This window comes from Gastrolobium bilobum, unplaced genomic scaffold (genome assembly GCF_033153095.1).
Source record: "Gastrolobium bilobum isolate Gb01-03AN ecotype WA unplaced genomic scaffold, APGP_CSIRO_Gbil_v1 utg25398, whole genome shotgun sequence".
NCBI classification, from domain to species: domain Eukaryota; kingdom Viridiplantae; phylum Streptophyta; class Magnoliopsida; order Fabales; family Fabaceae; genus Gastrolobium; species Gastrolobium bilobum.
This window is the reverse complement of record NW_026897820.1, coordinates 136,060-152,577: the sequence shown is the minus strand read 5'-3', so window position 1 is coordinate 152,577 and position 16,518 is coordinate 136,060. Positions and strand designations below refer to the sequence as shown.

The following is a 16,518-nucleotide window of genomic DNA, read 5'->3' as shown; positions in this document are numbered from 1 at the left end:
GATGTTCACACCAGATGAGGAAGCCACAACTTTTATCACTGAAAAAGCTACCTACTGCTATAATATGATGTCGTTTAGTCTAAAGAATGCCAGTGCAACTTACCAACGCATGATGAATAAAGTTTTCAGTCAGCAAATTGGTCAGATGCTTGAAGTATACATTGATGACATGATAGTCAAAACAATGACTATTGTACAACATCCTCAGGATTTGGAACAAGTGTTTCAGCAACTGCGCAAATACAAGTTACGACTTAATCCTGCCAAATGCGCGTTGGAGTACCAGCTGGAAAGTTCTTAGGATTCATGCTGACACATCGTGACATAGAGGCTAATCCTCATAAATGTAAGGCTATACTCAACATGACCAGCCCGCGAAACATAAAGGAACTACAGCAATTGACAGGAAGAATTACTAACCAGATTCCTTCCTGCATCAGCACAAAAGTCATTGCCAATGTTTAAACTATTGCGCAAACCGTCAAATTTCACATGGACTCCCGAGTGCGAGGAAGGGTTCATGGCGATTAAAGAACACTTGGCCAACCCACCAGTTTTGGTCAAGCCTTCGCCCAATGAACCTTTGGTCCTATATCTCTCAGTCAGCGTTGAAGCCATAAGCGCTGTCTTATTGCGCGAAGAGAACCAGGAACAACAGCCAATCTACTTCGTGAGCAAAGAACTCCAAGGACCAGAACTACGTTATCAGCAAATTTAAAAAGTTGCTTTCGCGCTCATCTTGACATCGCGACGCCTACGCCATTATTTCCAGGGACACACTATCAAAGTTCGCACAAGCCAACCCCTTCGACAAGTGCTGAGACAACCGGATTTGGCAGGCCACATGATCTCGTGGTCAATAGAATTGTCGAAATACGACGTCATCTACGAACCGCAACAAGCAATTAAAGCACAGGTATTAGCAGATTTCCTTGTCGAAATGACACACTTACGTGACGCTGAGATGAGTGAGGGTTGGGTTATTTATGTCGATGGATCTTCCAATGTTAAAGGGAGCGGTGCAGGAGTCATCGTAGAAAGCCCTCAAGGCGTTACTGTGGAGCACTCTATCCATTTTGGATTCAAAGCTTCAAACAATCAAGCCGAATACGAAGCGGTCCTCGCTGGGCTCGCCATGGCCAAAGACTTGGGGGCAAAAAACATAATTCTCAAGAGTGATTCACAATTAGTGATTGCTCAAGTCCAAGGAAGCTACCAGGCAAAAGAAGCATTAATGATAAAATATCTGGAAAAAGTAAGATTACTTCTGACAGAGTTTCAAAGCTTCACCATGGAGCACATCCCCAGAGAGCAAAACACCCGCGCTGACATTTTATCCAAGTTATCCAGCACAAAGGGACCAGGAAACAACAGATCAGTAATCCAACAAAGCGTCCCTAATCCTAGCATCATAATGGCAGTAACTAAGCGAAGAGCTCAACCATCTCAAAATGCACAATCCATGGTAGATGATGACAAAATACCATTAGACGGTACAGAGACTTAGATGACATCAATTTGGAATTATTTGGTCAGAGAAGAGGTACCACAAGAAAAAGGCGCAGCAAAAAAGCTATCGCACAAGGCTTCGTTCTACACTATCATCAACAACCAACTCTACAAGAAAGGATTTTCCTCTCCAATGCTTAAATGTTTAGATCCTCAGCAGGCTCAGTATGTAATATCTGAGGTACACGAGGGAATTGGCAGACATCACATGGGAGGGAAATCTTTATCTCGAAAACTGCTTCGCGCAGGCTATTTTTGGCCAACTATGGAAGAAGACTCCAAAAAACACGTGCGACAGTGTGTCAAATGTCAGGAACATGCAGACTTACATCATGCTTCTCCTGAGGAATTATCTTCAATGATGTCCCCATGGCCATTCTACCAATGGGGCATGGACATATTGGTCCCATTCCCAGTGGCTGTGGGAGGGGCCAAATGGTTGCTGGTAGCAATCAACTACTTCTCCAAGTGGGTCGAGGCAGAAGCTTTAGCTACGATATCTGCCAACAAGGTTCTCCGTTTCTTCTACCGACAAATCATAAGTCGTTTCGGCGTTCCTCACACCATCATAACTGATAATGGTACACAGTTTGTGGACAGAAAATTCAATCAAATTCTTCAGGATTTGCATATCAAACACCGATACACATCGATCGAACATCCACAAACAAACGGATTGGCAGAAGCTGCAAATCGAATCCTTAAACGCGGATTGGAAAGAAGACTAGAAGCAGCAAAATGAGAATGGCCTGAACAGCTAGACTTTGTGCTATGGGGTTATAGGACAACCAAACATTCAACTACAAGAGAAACCCCATTTCGCATGGTTTATGGTAGTGAAACCATGATCCTAGTAGAAATTGGAGAACCATCATGGCGAAAGATGTACACAAATGAAGACAGCAACTCACAGGCATTGCTTCATAACTTAGACGCGATAGAGGAAATGCGCGAAATCGCGCACGTTAAAGAAATAGCACTCAAACAGAGAATAACAGCGCACTATAATTTAAGGGTTGTCAGACGAGGCTTCAACGTGGGCGACTTAGTCCTACGCAGAGATGACATCGGCAATAAGAACACGCGACAAGGCAAATTGGCTGCAACCTGGGAAGGACCTTATCGCATCCATAGCAAAACGGATAAGGGGACATATGTCATTGAGACATTATCTGGTCTCGCTATCCCACGCACATGGAACACGGACAAGCTTAAGACATTCTATAGCTAAGTCTCTTACGACTCACAACATATTTATCTTTTCGCATTCTTAATCTTTTTGTATCAAGCTTAAGACATTCTTAATAAAAACATCGCCAATCTTCCTTTTGCTATTAATCATTTTGTATCAAGCTTAAGTACACAGGATCACAGATCAAGTATCAGGATTCTCTCACGAATCCTCTAATTAACAGGATACCTCTCATGGATCCTATCTAGTATCAGGATTCTCTCACGAATCCTCCAATTAACAGGATACCTCTCATGGTTCCTATCAAATATCGGGATTCTGTCACGAATCCTCCAATTAACAGGATACCTCTCGTGGTTCCTATCAAATATAGGGATTCTGTCACGAATCCTCCAATTAACAGGAAACCTCTCATGGTTCCTATCAAGTATCGGGATTCTTTCACAAGTTCTCCAATTAACAGGATACCTCTCATGGATCCTATCAAGTATCAGGATTCCCTCACGAATCCTCCAAGTAACAGGATACCTGTCATGGATCCTATCAAGTATCAGGATTCTCTCACGAATCCTCCAAGTAACAGGAAACCTCTCATGGATCCTATCAAGTATCAGGATTCTCTCACGAATCCTCCAAGTAACAGGAAACATCTCATGGATCCTACATGGATCCTATCAAATATCAGGAGTCTCCCACGAATCTTCCAATCAACAGACTCCTCCACAAGGATCTCCTCAACAGATCGGAACTATTCAAGTCACGATCCCCCAAGGCATATCGCGATGCTCAAACGCGATAGCGTTAGAAAATAAAGGTATGCAAAGTATTTGCAATATGACTTATAAACTGTATAATCATGTAGCATACAGACATAGAGGTCAAGTACTATATGGCGTACACACCATAGTTCCAGACACGTGACCTTCCATAGCAATCTACCAAGATGAATGATCGCGAAGAAAGAAACACACTAGCGCCATACAGATGGGAAACGCCTCGCTTGGGGCAAAATTCCATCCAAGGCGCGATACATCCAGACTTATCCCAAAGATCAGAGGTATGACAATTATACGCAGTTCGGCTAGTCATGAATACTCAGTACAGATATGACTGTCAAAAAACATGCAAAGAGCAGAAAGAAGAAGGAAGCGAAGGGTAATAACCCTTCACGGCATATACAAGTACAAACAAGAAACAGAAAAGCAAGCATTTATCTAGCAACACACACATCATATATATCCGACAAGTCAAAAATTCATTGTTTCAAGGCCGGGGGCAAAATCCCTTCAGCACATCATTGTTTTGGAACATATGGGGACACTCCCCTTACAAAAATATACAACCCAGAGTAACAAACTTCAAAAGAAAACATTAAACCGTCTGTGTTGACATATCCTGAGGGGCATCATTATCAGCAGCGCGATCATCATTGACAGTAGGAGGACCTTGAGAAGATGGCTCATCCAAGGATGGCGCGATAGGTTCAGTATCCATCGCACTGATCAACTCCACTGGAACTTCTTCATTCTGCTCCTTAAGTTTCACTAGCTGACCATCCTTGAAATAGTGATAATAATGCACGTTTTCCAGCTTGGTAGAAGGATTGAAGAAGCGCACCTGCTCCATAACATTTACGAAGGTTACTTCCTCTTCCTTCTCAAATAAATCCCGATACCTCTTCACCTCACCGGTCAAGAATGCCTTCTCTTCGGCTCAGGTATTAGCTTTTCCTTCCAGTTCCAAGATACGCTTGGACAGATCAATCTTTTCTGCTTCCAATCCCTTATTGGAGGTTGTCAAGGCCTTCAGGGCGCCATCCTTCTTCGCCATAGACGTTTTTAGTGTAGATACTTCCTCTTCAGATTTCTTCAATTTAGCTTCAAGGTTAGCGTGTTGTTGAGCATTTTCACCCTTCAGCGCCTCAATTCGCGCCTTCAGGAAATCCACTGAGCCTGTTACATATTAAAGAGCAGTAAGTATATATGCAATATTATATCATATAAACAACAAAATATCAAGGTAATTACCAGGTGCAGACATAAGGAATTGACTCGCTATGGTCAAGCTCTGGGACATCTGTAGCCATTGGGCTTGCGGCAGCGCTTCCAGACGAGCGCCAAACTCTCTGCCTTGAGTGCGAATATCTTGGTCCAACTTCCAGCCAAAGTTTGGCCAATCTGTAGTAGATCCCCCGGTTATTTCCTCCAGGGATCTTTTCTTACCCCTTGCGGTATTTTCCACCACTACCACATGAGGGATGACATCTAACGGGTGGTAGGAGGAGTTAAGGACTTCATTGGAGACTTCAACCGCGCTGCAGCATGCTCGCTTGTTTCTGCAACAGCAGAACCCGCAGACATAGACGATTGGGGAGATCTTGAAGCACCAGCTGCAATGCGGTTGGCAGCAATCATTTCCATTTTACTTAACGATGCCATCATCGAGCTATCAGCAAATCAGGACAAATAAATTCATGATTAAAGATATTTCAAACATAGCGCGTCATCGCGGTATACTCAGATACTTTGATTAAAACATTTACAAAGTGAGTAAGGGTCTAAGTTACCCAGATAAGCTCGAATTTCATCATTGGAATACTCATTCAAAATCGTGTACGTGCTCAGCGAGCCCGTATCAGAAGCTTCTCGAGCAATGTTACCTAAAGTGGTCACTGTCTTCTGTTCTACATCACTCAAATCAGTAAAATTATAGACCAGGACAACGCTTTCAGTTGAATATTCTGACCAATATAATGAAAAGATAGGAGTCCCATCATCGCCTATAAAAAAAGGTTTGGTACCTTCAGCGGGGTAAATCTTGAAGTATTCTGCGCTCCACTTGTTAATCTTTCGTGAATATGACTCGCAGAATTTCACATTGCTCCTAAATGATATCCAGCTATTGCGAGGTCCCATTACCCTAAATATATACAAGAATGATTGCACAGATTTGAAAAGACCGTAGGCATTGCAAACCATCTCGTACACTCTGATAAAACCCCAAGCATTGGGAGTCAGCTGTGAAGGCGCCACATTCAAGTGCGCCAAAAGTTTACAAACAAAAGATGAAAAGGGAAACCGAACACCTATGGACAGAAAAAAGAATGAGTACATCATCTTGTAATGCCTGGTTGATCCTTCGGCCCGCGATGAACAAACGGGCTCATTCTTCGGGACAACACCAACTTCCCATTGGTCATCAAAAGCTTTATTGGGGGTCAGGTGGAGAGTTGCTACTTCTTCAGCCAATTCTCTTGGGGAGCAAAACACAGACTCAGTATCCAACACTGTGTCTGCCACCCAACTAAGGGTATCTTCGTCCCGTAGATTCCGGCTAACTGGCTGCTCATCATCGGGGTCAAGGAGTAGGATTTTCTTCTTCGTGTCAGATTGCAATTTTTGTTTTTTCTTCTCATGGGCACCGCGTCCTGCCATTATCTCTCTGATCTGAGGGGACACAAAATCTGATTCAGAAGAGGAAGAAGAATCAGTGGAAGAAGACAAGTCAGAAGAAATAGGCGTATAGTTATCAAAATTCCTTTTCTTAAAAGGATACCCGGCAGGATAAACAACATTTAACGATAAAGGACTAGGGCTCTTTTGACCTAAAGATTCATGCGCGATAAAACAAGGAGAATCGCGCGACAAGCTTGCAGAGGACGATTTAGGGTTCTTTGATTCAACTAATTTGTAGCTATTTGCAGTGCTCGAAGAAAAATCACTCGATAGCACAATGGGCTTTAACATGTTCAAAGAAACTTGGGGAAACACAGACGAGCTATGTTCTGACAATGTCTTTACGCGATTAGTATGTCGCGAAGATAACCCTAACTCAAACGTACGGAGGGGACATGCCTAGCATAAGCTTTGGAGCAGGGGGCTAAAATTCTTACAGTAGGCCTCTTGTCACGGGTTCCCAAAGACCTTGATCTTGGCAACAATCTCGAAGGAGGACTGGACGAGCCAGACCGTTCCCAAAGTCTGATAAAATTCGCACATTTGCAATTATCAGACATGCTTCACAAAGAAAAAGAAGGAAAAATATTGAACCAGATGAAAAAAACACAGAAAAGATCATATGGAAGGAGGAACAACATACCTGAGCTTTATACTTCGGAACTTCACACTACAAACGAGACGTGTCACCACCGAAAATGCAGAAGAAAGCACTGAGAGATGAGAGATTTTTCACAAAATCACCGAAATAATTTTTCCCTCCAAGACTCAGCACAAATATAAAAGGTTTCTCACCAACGGATAGACCGAAAGCCACAAGACGTGTTAAACAAGACGGGTTCCAAGAGACACGTGGCAGGTAGGGGAAGAGTTTTACTTACAAAAACCACCCACGCCTGTACTTAAACTCCCACGTAATCACAACAGCATTTAATGCTCTTGATTGATTAGACGTTTAATCTGCCATTTTTTAAGCGGTAGAAAGTCATGATGACACTATTAGGCACAACTACCGTGACACACAGAAAAGGGACATATGAATGATATGCTATCGCGCCTCGAGCAAAAACATATAGCTCACGACCTTGTCAAATGAAAACACCGCAAGCTAGGGGGCAACTGATCCGTATAAAATATAGGCCCAATCAAAGCCCCATAAGGAAAGCCCAAGCCCTTCCGAAGCACAAGGAACAAGCATTGACGCGATGCCCACATCGCGGCGTTCCAGACGCGATATCCCCATCGCGACATACAGAACGCGATGGTCTCATCGCGGCACACAAGACTCGATTCTCGTATCGCGCATGAAACCTTCTAAGAAAGGTAAACGTAAGGCTCAAGTTAACTCCACCGCGCCTTAGCTCCAGTAAACAACAAACAGCTCCATCTTGCCTCTAATCTACTACTAGACCCTTTAGAAGATAAGGTTATATAGGTCCCCTAAATAACTTGCAGCCCAAGACTGACCACTCAGAAGCCAAGCCGCCTTAACTAAGGCGGCATCCCAGTTACTATATAAACACATGATATACCACCAAGGCACGATCATCCTTTACTTTAACAAGATAACACACCTGCCTCTGATACTAACTTAAGCATCGGAGTGTCTTCGCAGGTACCCCCCAATTTGGTGCAACGTGCCAACGTGAAGGACAAAAGCTCAAGATCTGTCCAACAGCAATACTTGGCCCAGGCCAGCAACGACGTAAGGTGATTCAACCGTGTATGATTGGACTCTATACTTATAGCCAATCCATATTGTATCTGGTGCGATCAGTAACTATAACAATTATTTGAACGACTGAAAAATAGTGTTTTGATACGTTATTTATAACATTCGCCAAATAAGCGACAATCTGTTGATGTTTAGTAAAAATTATGGCAACTTTTTTATTCTTCATATGAAAACAAAGTTAGTTATATTATCTAAAAAAATTATATTTTTACACTTACAAGTAATAAATTAAAGTTATATATACACATATACTTGCATGCATAAAAATAAAGAGGATTATTTTTCTTATATTGCATAAGCTAAAATAATCTTTCCACATACAAATTTTATGTGGAATCCACTTTAATTTTTTTTTTCTCTTTTTCTTATTTTCTCTTCTTTATCTTCTTTTTGCGAGTGTAGGAAAATTACTTTTATTTTATGCAATATAAGAAAAATAATTCCCAAAAAAAAAAAACAAGAATTATGTCAAAACGTTGTAAATTATTTTTAATTAACAAATATTGTTAATTACTTAGAAATACATTATTTTCTTAATTACGACGGTAGAAAACTCCACTAAATACCCAAAATTTCAGGATATCTTTGAGTGAAGGAAAAGAAAAAAATAAATAGAAAAAAGAATACAACTCAGATGGTTGTCTCATGTGACAACATGAGTCATATAAGTTAAGTTCATATATATTGTCACATTCTGAATAATCTTATGCAAAAAATAGTTGGGTTCAAATTCTGAATGACGAGCTAAATAATTGTCACATTATCACATCCCTCGACTCAAAACTAATTTCATATATATTATTTCATCAAAAAAAAAAATCATATATATATGCAAATCCATTTTTCCGCCCGAATTGTGAGGATACCATAAATCTTAACTCGTCTCCAAGGAAAAATTAAGTTCATATATGGAAAAAAAAAAAAAAAAGGAATGGCCACAACCAATTAAAGCCAAGCTAACACTACATGACAATATAGATTACCGACGATAATTATGCACCAAAACATCTGTTGCATTTATACATCAGCATTGATCAAACCCAACTGAAATTGCCAAATATTTTCTCCGTTGAATTATTGAAAGAGATATGTGGAAGTGGGAAAGCCGCATCTTTTGCTTTGCAGAGAATAAAAGGGCGTCCCACGACAAAGTTTATTGTATTAGTTTCGGGAAAAATTGGTTCATCACATATGAAAGGATAGAAAAGTTGGATATATTGTGTTACTACTTTGGGTGACCAGCCAGGACAAGGTGTTACTAAACCATAGATCTAGAAATGCCAATCCATGATAGGCATGTGTATTTTAGGTCATTGTCTGCTTCAGCTAACTAGCTACCTGTAGATGGAAACTATAATGATTTGTGTACGTGAAAACACCTATATTAAATACTTTTAGATAAATTACTTAAGGTGAAGATTTTTTACCGAAAGAAAAGAGATTAGAAGAGAGAAGAAGTTGACTACTACAATTGTAATCATTATAAGGATTATAGATGCTCCAATTGAAAAGCAACAAGCGAGTAAGGCATCATATCAATTAACGGGTAACCAAATGATAGTTCCCTAATTGGTCGCAGGGGAGCTAAGTAAGTAGAAAAGGAAGAGTTTTGGTTCGATCCTTACATGCTAATTTTTAGAAAATATTTAAATATCTCAATTCATAACCTGTCCCCTACTTTGAATTAGTCCTACAGCTGACTCAAAGAATTGAAGCTTATGGAGATACCGGAGGAAATTAACTCGCCTCAAAAAGATAATTAAGATTGAGTCAAAAAATATTAATTAACAGATACGAAAATAAACCTCAAACAATAGCAATATTAATTGACCAATGAACCCATTATTTATCTAGTATATCCTTAATCATATCACATGAAATTGTGCTTTGTTAATGTCGATAGAAAATAATAATGACTTTATTGAATTCGGGAAATGTAAATAAGGGTCAAGTTTCCAATCAAGTATGTGTCCAAGAACAAATGAACCGAAATATTGCTCAATATATATGAACAGTACAATGTACGTAAAAAAAATGAAAAGGACAGGCATTTTCTAAGGAAAACCAACATTAAAATACAATTACTACTTAATTAACCTGAGAGTTGGTGATCTAAGGCTTGACTTGCTCAATGAATAGTGACTTCAAATCTTGAGAGTCTCAATTTTTGAGAAAAATAAAAAGATATAAATCCAGAACTGAATTAGTTGGTTCATTAAAACTTCCGATACGACAAATAAAAGAACAATTACTCAAGGAAAGATGACAAAGGAGTTAATCTCTTTACCTTTTGGATATCAGCCTGCAAACACTTGGGCTTCTGGCAGGAGAATCACGACTAGCTAAAACTCTGATCTTAATGAGTAGTCACTTCCTAACTTTATATTTCAAAAAATAAGTTATTGCTTGGCAAGCCCATCTTATGTTGAAACATGTATTAAACCTTTGTTAATATGCAAGTTCTTCAACTTACCAAAGCATGAATTATAATTAATGTGCATATAAAATACTGTGTGTTTAATGGGCAAAGGGAACTAGAAACTAGTAGTTTTCGCAGAAATATCACTGCCTAATTGGTGGTAATAAGATACTGAGATATGCATTCTATATTCAAGACTAGCATGTTATTTGCATAAGAATCTCAATTTCACACCTCACATAAAGCCCCAAGACTTAGGTAATTTAGTTCCTTTCTTCTTTAATTCAGTATGGATTTAATTTATCATTAAAAAGAAGACAACTTATATAATTTGTGGGTGAATTTTTCAAATATTTCTGAAGTTTAGAACAGGAACAAGGATTGAAGGAACTTATAACTATATCCTTTGAAGAACAAGATTAAGATTTTCGGTGAGATTGACTTTGAGAAGACCAAGAACTAGTCCTAAATTGTGGCATGAGAGTACTTGATCTCTATATTGTTCATTTTCTTCCCATCATTTCTTTTGTTAGATGCGTTTATTGGAATTATTACTAGCGTTTCACGCTAAGTGCATAATAAAACTCGTACTTAAAAATCATGTTGTTGTCACAATTTATTATGAGCAAATATTAGTTATATATGATGTAGTCAATCTTTCTAATCTAATTTGGACCAGGCAATCAAGAAGAAGTATAGCATAAATATTATTGGATCATTATTAGAAGTGGAAATCTAAGCATACACAGCAAACTATTTCCAGTAAAAAAGATTATGTGATAATGCTGGTGAAAGATAGATAATTAAATATTTTTAGCATCTCAGTATAGACGGCAAACCATTTTTCACAACATACACACGACGCCAATAAGGAATAAGAAATAACATAATATCAAAATGGTGTTAGTTTGGTAGCTCAATAAGTGGAAAGAAAATGGCTCTGGTTTGATCCCCACATATATATTACTTTTGGAAAGAATTTAAATATCTCCATTCCTGACCCGTCACACATTTCGGATTAATCTCATAACTTGGAGTCGAAACTTGCGGAAATACCGAGGAGAGCCAACTCACTTCAAAAAAATAATTATGGTTGAATTAACTTCAAAAAGAACATAACTAAAACAAATTGCATGTATTGATTAAAATAAGGAGTTCTCTCTCTAATTTAATTTTAAATTTAAGATTGCATTCCTTAGGATTTGTTTTAATTTTAAACCTTTTTACTTGATACTATATATTTTTAGTTTGTACTTAAGACCGTGGATATATAAACATACGTTGAAGCAAGAAATTATAGAGTAATCTCCAAGAATCTTCCCTAACCAAGATCCGATGAATTTAGACAGAATAATAGTAATAATTAACGAAATGATTAGTAATATAAAAAGCTTTTATCATTAAGTTTTGATTTTTGTTTTTGTCCAAAGAGACCTAAAGAAGGCAAGGGGACAAGAAGAGGATTACATGGAAGATGATAGTGCCAATTTTTTAACTTGACATGTGTGGTCACACTCACTGCTGCAGTCATGCAAGACAACCAATCAATTTGTCCACAGAAACATGATTTTTATTAGAATAATAAAGCCCAAAACAAGTAGCCAATGAATTGCTCCAAAAGGTCTAAATAAATGTTAGAAGGAAGAAAACATAATATATGAGGTGGGAACAGAAGAGAAGGGACACCCCATATCATCTCTTTACTAACTAGAGTCTAGAACAATACATTTTAGGAAGGGATATTCAATAATTCAAACAAACCATTGAAAACCAGAAAAAAAGAAATAGAAAATAAGAAAGCTCTTCACAACCCGGGAAGAAGATTAAACATAATGTAAATAAATAATTGAGGGTTATGAGAAAGTGGGTGGGGCAAAGATCATTTGAAATTGTGAAGGGATCACAATAAATAGGCCGTGATATTAGATACGGATCAGTAAATACAAATAAGGAGTTGACAGGTGAAGGAGGATTTGAAAAGATTGACCTGCGTCTCCTCCATGCACCCTTTCGTTTCATAGCAAAAATATATTAAAAATAAAAATAAAATAAAATTGAAACTGATTAGATTCTCCTTGTCTCTTATCCCAATCTCCTATGAAACCGCACTTCAAACGGTGACCATTTGTAAGGCCTAGAAAAAGAAGAAAAAAAGCAAAAAAAAAAAAAACCCAACAAAAATCAGTGATGACTTAGTGAACATACAAGTCAATTTTCAACTAACAAAAGAAGATGGTTTTTAATGCTTCATCATCCAATAATGTCCCATGATCAAAGAAGCCTTCAAGAACAAACCCTCTTCCTTCTCCTCCATCTCCTTCTTCTCTTAAATTTTTTTCATTTTCCATCATCCATGGCAATTGAAATAACTATAAAATATATATATATATGATCAGTAATTTATATTGAAATTTTAGAGGTAGCTAGCAAGCTTTGTAGCTACTCTTACAGCTAGCTAGAATTAGAAGTCATGAGAGTGATGAAACATGGTTGTTGGGTTCATGGCTTCCCTGTGGCTGCTATCATCATCACCACCGTCCAACCTAGAACTCATTTGAGTCGCACCAAGGTTGAGATACACCAACCTGTTATTATGGTCTTCGTTCATGGGAGGGTATATAGCTGTTGTTGTAGAAGAAGGAGTGTTGTTGTTGTTGTTTGCATTTCCTTCTTCTCTTGAAAGCACGAGTGCCGCAGATTGAACAAGCTCCAAGCACAACCTAAGCTTGTTTGGTTCGATGTGAGTTAATCCAGGGACAGCACCTTTGAAGAGGAAATCAGAGGTTAGGGTTCTTAGTATGTCCAATGGTGTCACACCATCTATGGTTCGTACATTCGGGTCGGCATGGTGGTCGAGCAGCACCGCCACCATGTCCGGCGACACCATTTCCGCCGCTATGTGTAGCGGCGTTTTACCGGCGGGTCCGGCTGGGTAGTTAACATCAGCTGCACCGAGTTCAAGCAAGGCTTTTACAACTTCTCTGCTGCAATTCTCAACGGCATAGGGTAAGGCTAATGCTTCATCGAGGTTTAGTCCTTCACCCATTACCATGAGCTTCACTAGTTCCACATCGGATGAGTCTAAGGCCCTCCTCATTCGCCGGATTTTCTGGTCCTCGAGGTCGCCGAGATCAACATGGTGGTGAGGGTGATGTTGATGTTGATGATGGTGGTGTTGTTGATGATGGTGGTGGTGAGCGTGGTGTGGCATTAAGGAACGGCGTGAGAATGAGGATTTGAGACGAAGCTCTTCAATCTTAGCGACAATGTCAATGGGAAGGTGCTTGGCTAGAACCTCAGGGGGTAGACCAGACTTGGCTACAAGGTGGGAACAAGTGGTCCATAGTTGTTGCATGTCTTGCTTTCTTGATGCTACTAGCACTTTCATTACATCTTCAATTGAGGCTTTCTCTACCATGCTCGCTAGTTGTTTCTGTGAATGAACCCCACAAATAGAGTAAGCAACTAAAGAAGTAAAATTGTGAGTGAGAGAAAGAGAAAGAGAATTTGTGCATTGGAAAGTTGGAGAAACGTTTAATGACACTTCCATGTAAGGCAAGTCTGAGAATTGGTTAAAAAAAGAAAGAAAGAAAGAAAAAAAAATAAAAGTAAATCTGATGGGATGTTTGCCAAATAAAAGAGGATTAAAGGAACCTTTTCTTTTGCGGTAGTTTGTTATCTTTTGGAGTCCAAACACAAATGAGGAAAGTGAATGGTTTAGGAAAGATTTCGTGAGCTTACTGTGTGGAAGACAAGATGGATATTATGATCTAAATTTAGAAAACTCCTGAATGTGCATTATAGTGGGTGGAGGAACGCCAATTCGAGAAACTTCCTCTACACTAATTTAAGGCACATGAAATCAAGGACGTCAAACATTAACATAAATGCATAGCTTTTAATTTAGCCACAAGAAATCGATATCCTCATGCCCAGAGTGAAAAAATATAATAAAAAATCCCAAAAGAATTAAGAAGAGCTATTAACAACAAACACACCAGCTAGAAAGTAACAAGAGTAATATTGTTTATCTCTATCTGTCTTTGGGGGTTAAGAATTGAAGCAACAAGTGAAGAGGAGAAGGTGTTTCAACAGCAAAAATTAATAAGAGAGAGAGAAAAAAAAATGAAAATGAAGCATTTAGTAACTGACAAGGGAAAGCATAAGTTCAGAAGTGCCACGAGATCATAGAATAGAATAGAACAAACTGGTCTTATAACTCTGGATGGGATAGATAGATTAAAACACAAATTTGGAACCCAAAATCTCACCCCACTTCATAAGAAAAAAAAAAAAGACTCTAAATTTTGAATTAAAAAAAAGAAAAGAAAAGTAAAATATAGAGGAGAAAAACACCCCTTCCCACTTCCCAAAAACCAGACCCCCTTGCAGTAATTGTCCAAATTCCCAAGACCCACAAAACATAAGACTGGTCGCACTAATCACAAACACTCAGAAAAGTGAAGAAAGAGAGAGTGAAGATAATAGAGAGACTCTGGAAAAACAAGAAGAAGAGAAAAAAAAAAAACAGTGGGCGAGGTGAATACTGATAGTGTGATTTTGATGGTAAACAAAAGAAAGGAAAAGAAACAAAACCTGAGTGAGCAATGCGAGCTGTTCAACAGCAAAATATCTAGCGGCAGCGAGGGTATCAAGGGCAAGATCAACGGCTGAGGTGCAATGCGTGTGCCAGCAACCTCGTTCACCACAATTAGGCCTTGGTTCGTGCTTCTGAGGAACAATAGAGACTTGACCACTGTAGAGAAACTGCAGCATCAACAAGAACACCTCATAGCCCACCGAGTTCACTTGTATAACCCCTGACCTGTTGTTGTTGTTGTTGTTGTTGTTGACCCGAGGCCCAGCTGGGTCGAGCCCTGATGGCGGCGGGTCAGGCCCGCAGAAGAATTTCCTAAAGAAGAGGCTTCGGGCCGCCAGGATGCACCTGTGCGCGTGGACCAACCTACCCTCCACGCTGAAAGTGACGTCGCTGAAGGCTTGACCGTTGATGAGTAGGTTCAGGTAATCCAGGGATAGAGATCTTAGAGACTCTTCCATGGACATGGTGCTGTTGCTGTTGCTGTCTCGTCAACACTTTAGGGTTGGTGGTTACAACTTATTGCTATGACAATAAACTGAGAGAGAGTGGAGAGGGAGAGGGAGAGAAAAAGAGAGAGAGAGAGAGAGAGATTGTTAGTGGGAGAAATGAAATAGTGAGAGAAGGAAGATGGTTGGGTTCATCTGTTTTTGATGTTTTGTGTTGTTCTTGATGATGATGATGGTACTGTTGTTGTTTTTATGGGATTCTCTCTGAGTGAATGGTGAATGGTTGTGTGTGTTTTGATGGATATTTTTTAGAGAGAGAAAGAGAAGAGAGTGAGAAAGTAAGATTGCAATTTGGGTGGCTATTCTGGGCGGCTGGGGGTTTAAAAAAGGTTTTAAATATTAAATAAACTATTTTTTTTTTTCCTCTCTCCTTTTTTTCTTACAGGTCTCGTACAAGTACGAGTCTTCTCATGTAATGTTAGTATATATTAAGACATTAAATTAGGTTTTGTAAATTTTAATGGAAAAATCATTTATTATCTCAAAAGATATAATTTTATATTATTTTAAATAAAATTATTATATTTTGGTGAGTTTTTATCTGTATTATTTTCTCTCTTTTTCTCCTCCTAATTTTTTTTTTTGGAAAAGAGAAAAGGTAAACATGTATATCCACAAAATACAATAGTTTCACTTAAAATAATATAAAGTTGGGTCCTTTAAAATTAAAATATTTTCCAACATTAAATAGTAAAATTCCTATTAAAATTGAAAAAATTATTTTATATTTTTTTTTTGGTAAATACAATTTTATATTATTTTAAAGGAAAAAGTATTTGTCATTTTAAATGACATAAAGTTATGTCATTTTAAGAGAGAGATAGACACAAAATAATATATTTTATTTAAAATTTAAATAGAAAAAAACTACCTACTTTCTCCTCCATGATTTACATTCCTTGTGTCTATCTCTCTCCTAAAATGACATAACTTATGTCATTTAAAATGACATAACTTATGTCATTTAAAATGACAAACATGTTATCAAAAAAAAAAAAAAAATGACAAACATCAAACCCAATTTTAAAATAACAAACATTTTTCCCAATAATATTTTTGTTTTCGTTTTCTTTTAACATCTTGTCATTTAAAAAGGATTCAT

At 38.4% G+C, this 16,518-nt stretch overlaps 1 protein-coding gene across 1 annotated transcript; it reads right to left on the bottom strand.

The window, feature by feature from the left end:
- Window positions 1–12,638: 12,638 nt before the first annotated feature.
- On the bottom strand, window positions 12,639–15,633 carry LOC133310635 (BTB/POZ domain and ankyrin repeat-containing protein NOOT1-like). Its single transcript, XM_061511598.1, has 2 exons — window positions 14,907–15,633; window positions 12,639–13,743 (listed from the first exon to the last, which is right to left on the bottom strand). The coding sequence occupies exons 1-2, from the start codon at window positions 15,372–15,374 to the stop codon at window positions 12,772–12,774; spliced, it is 1,440 nt and encodes a 479-aa protein (XP_061367582.1). The 5' UTR covers window positions 15,375–15,633; the 3' UTR covers window positions 12,639–12,771.
- Window positions 15,634–16,518: the final 885 nt, after the last annotated feature.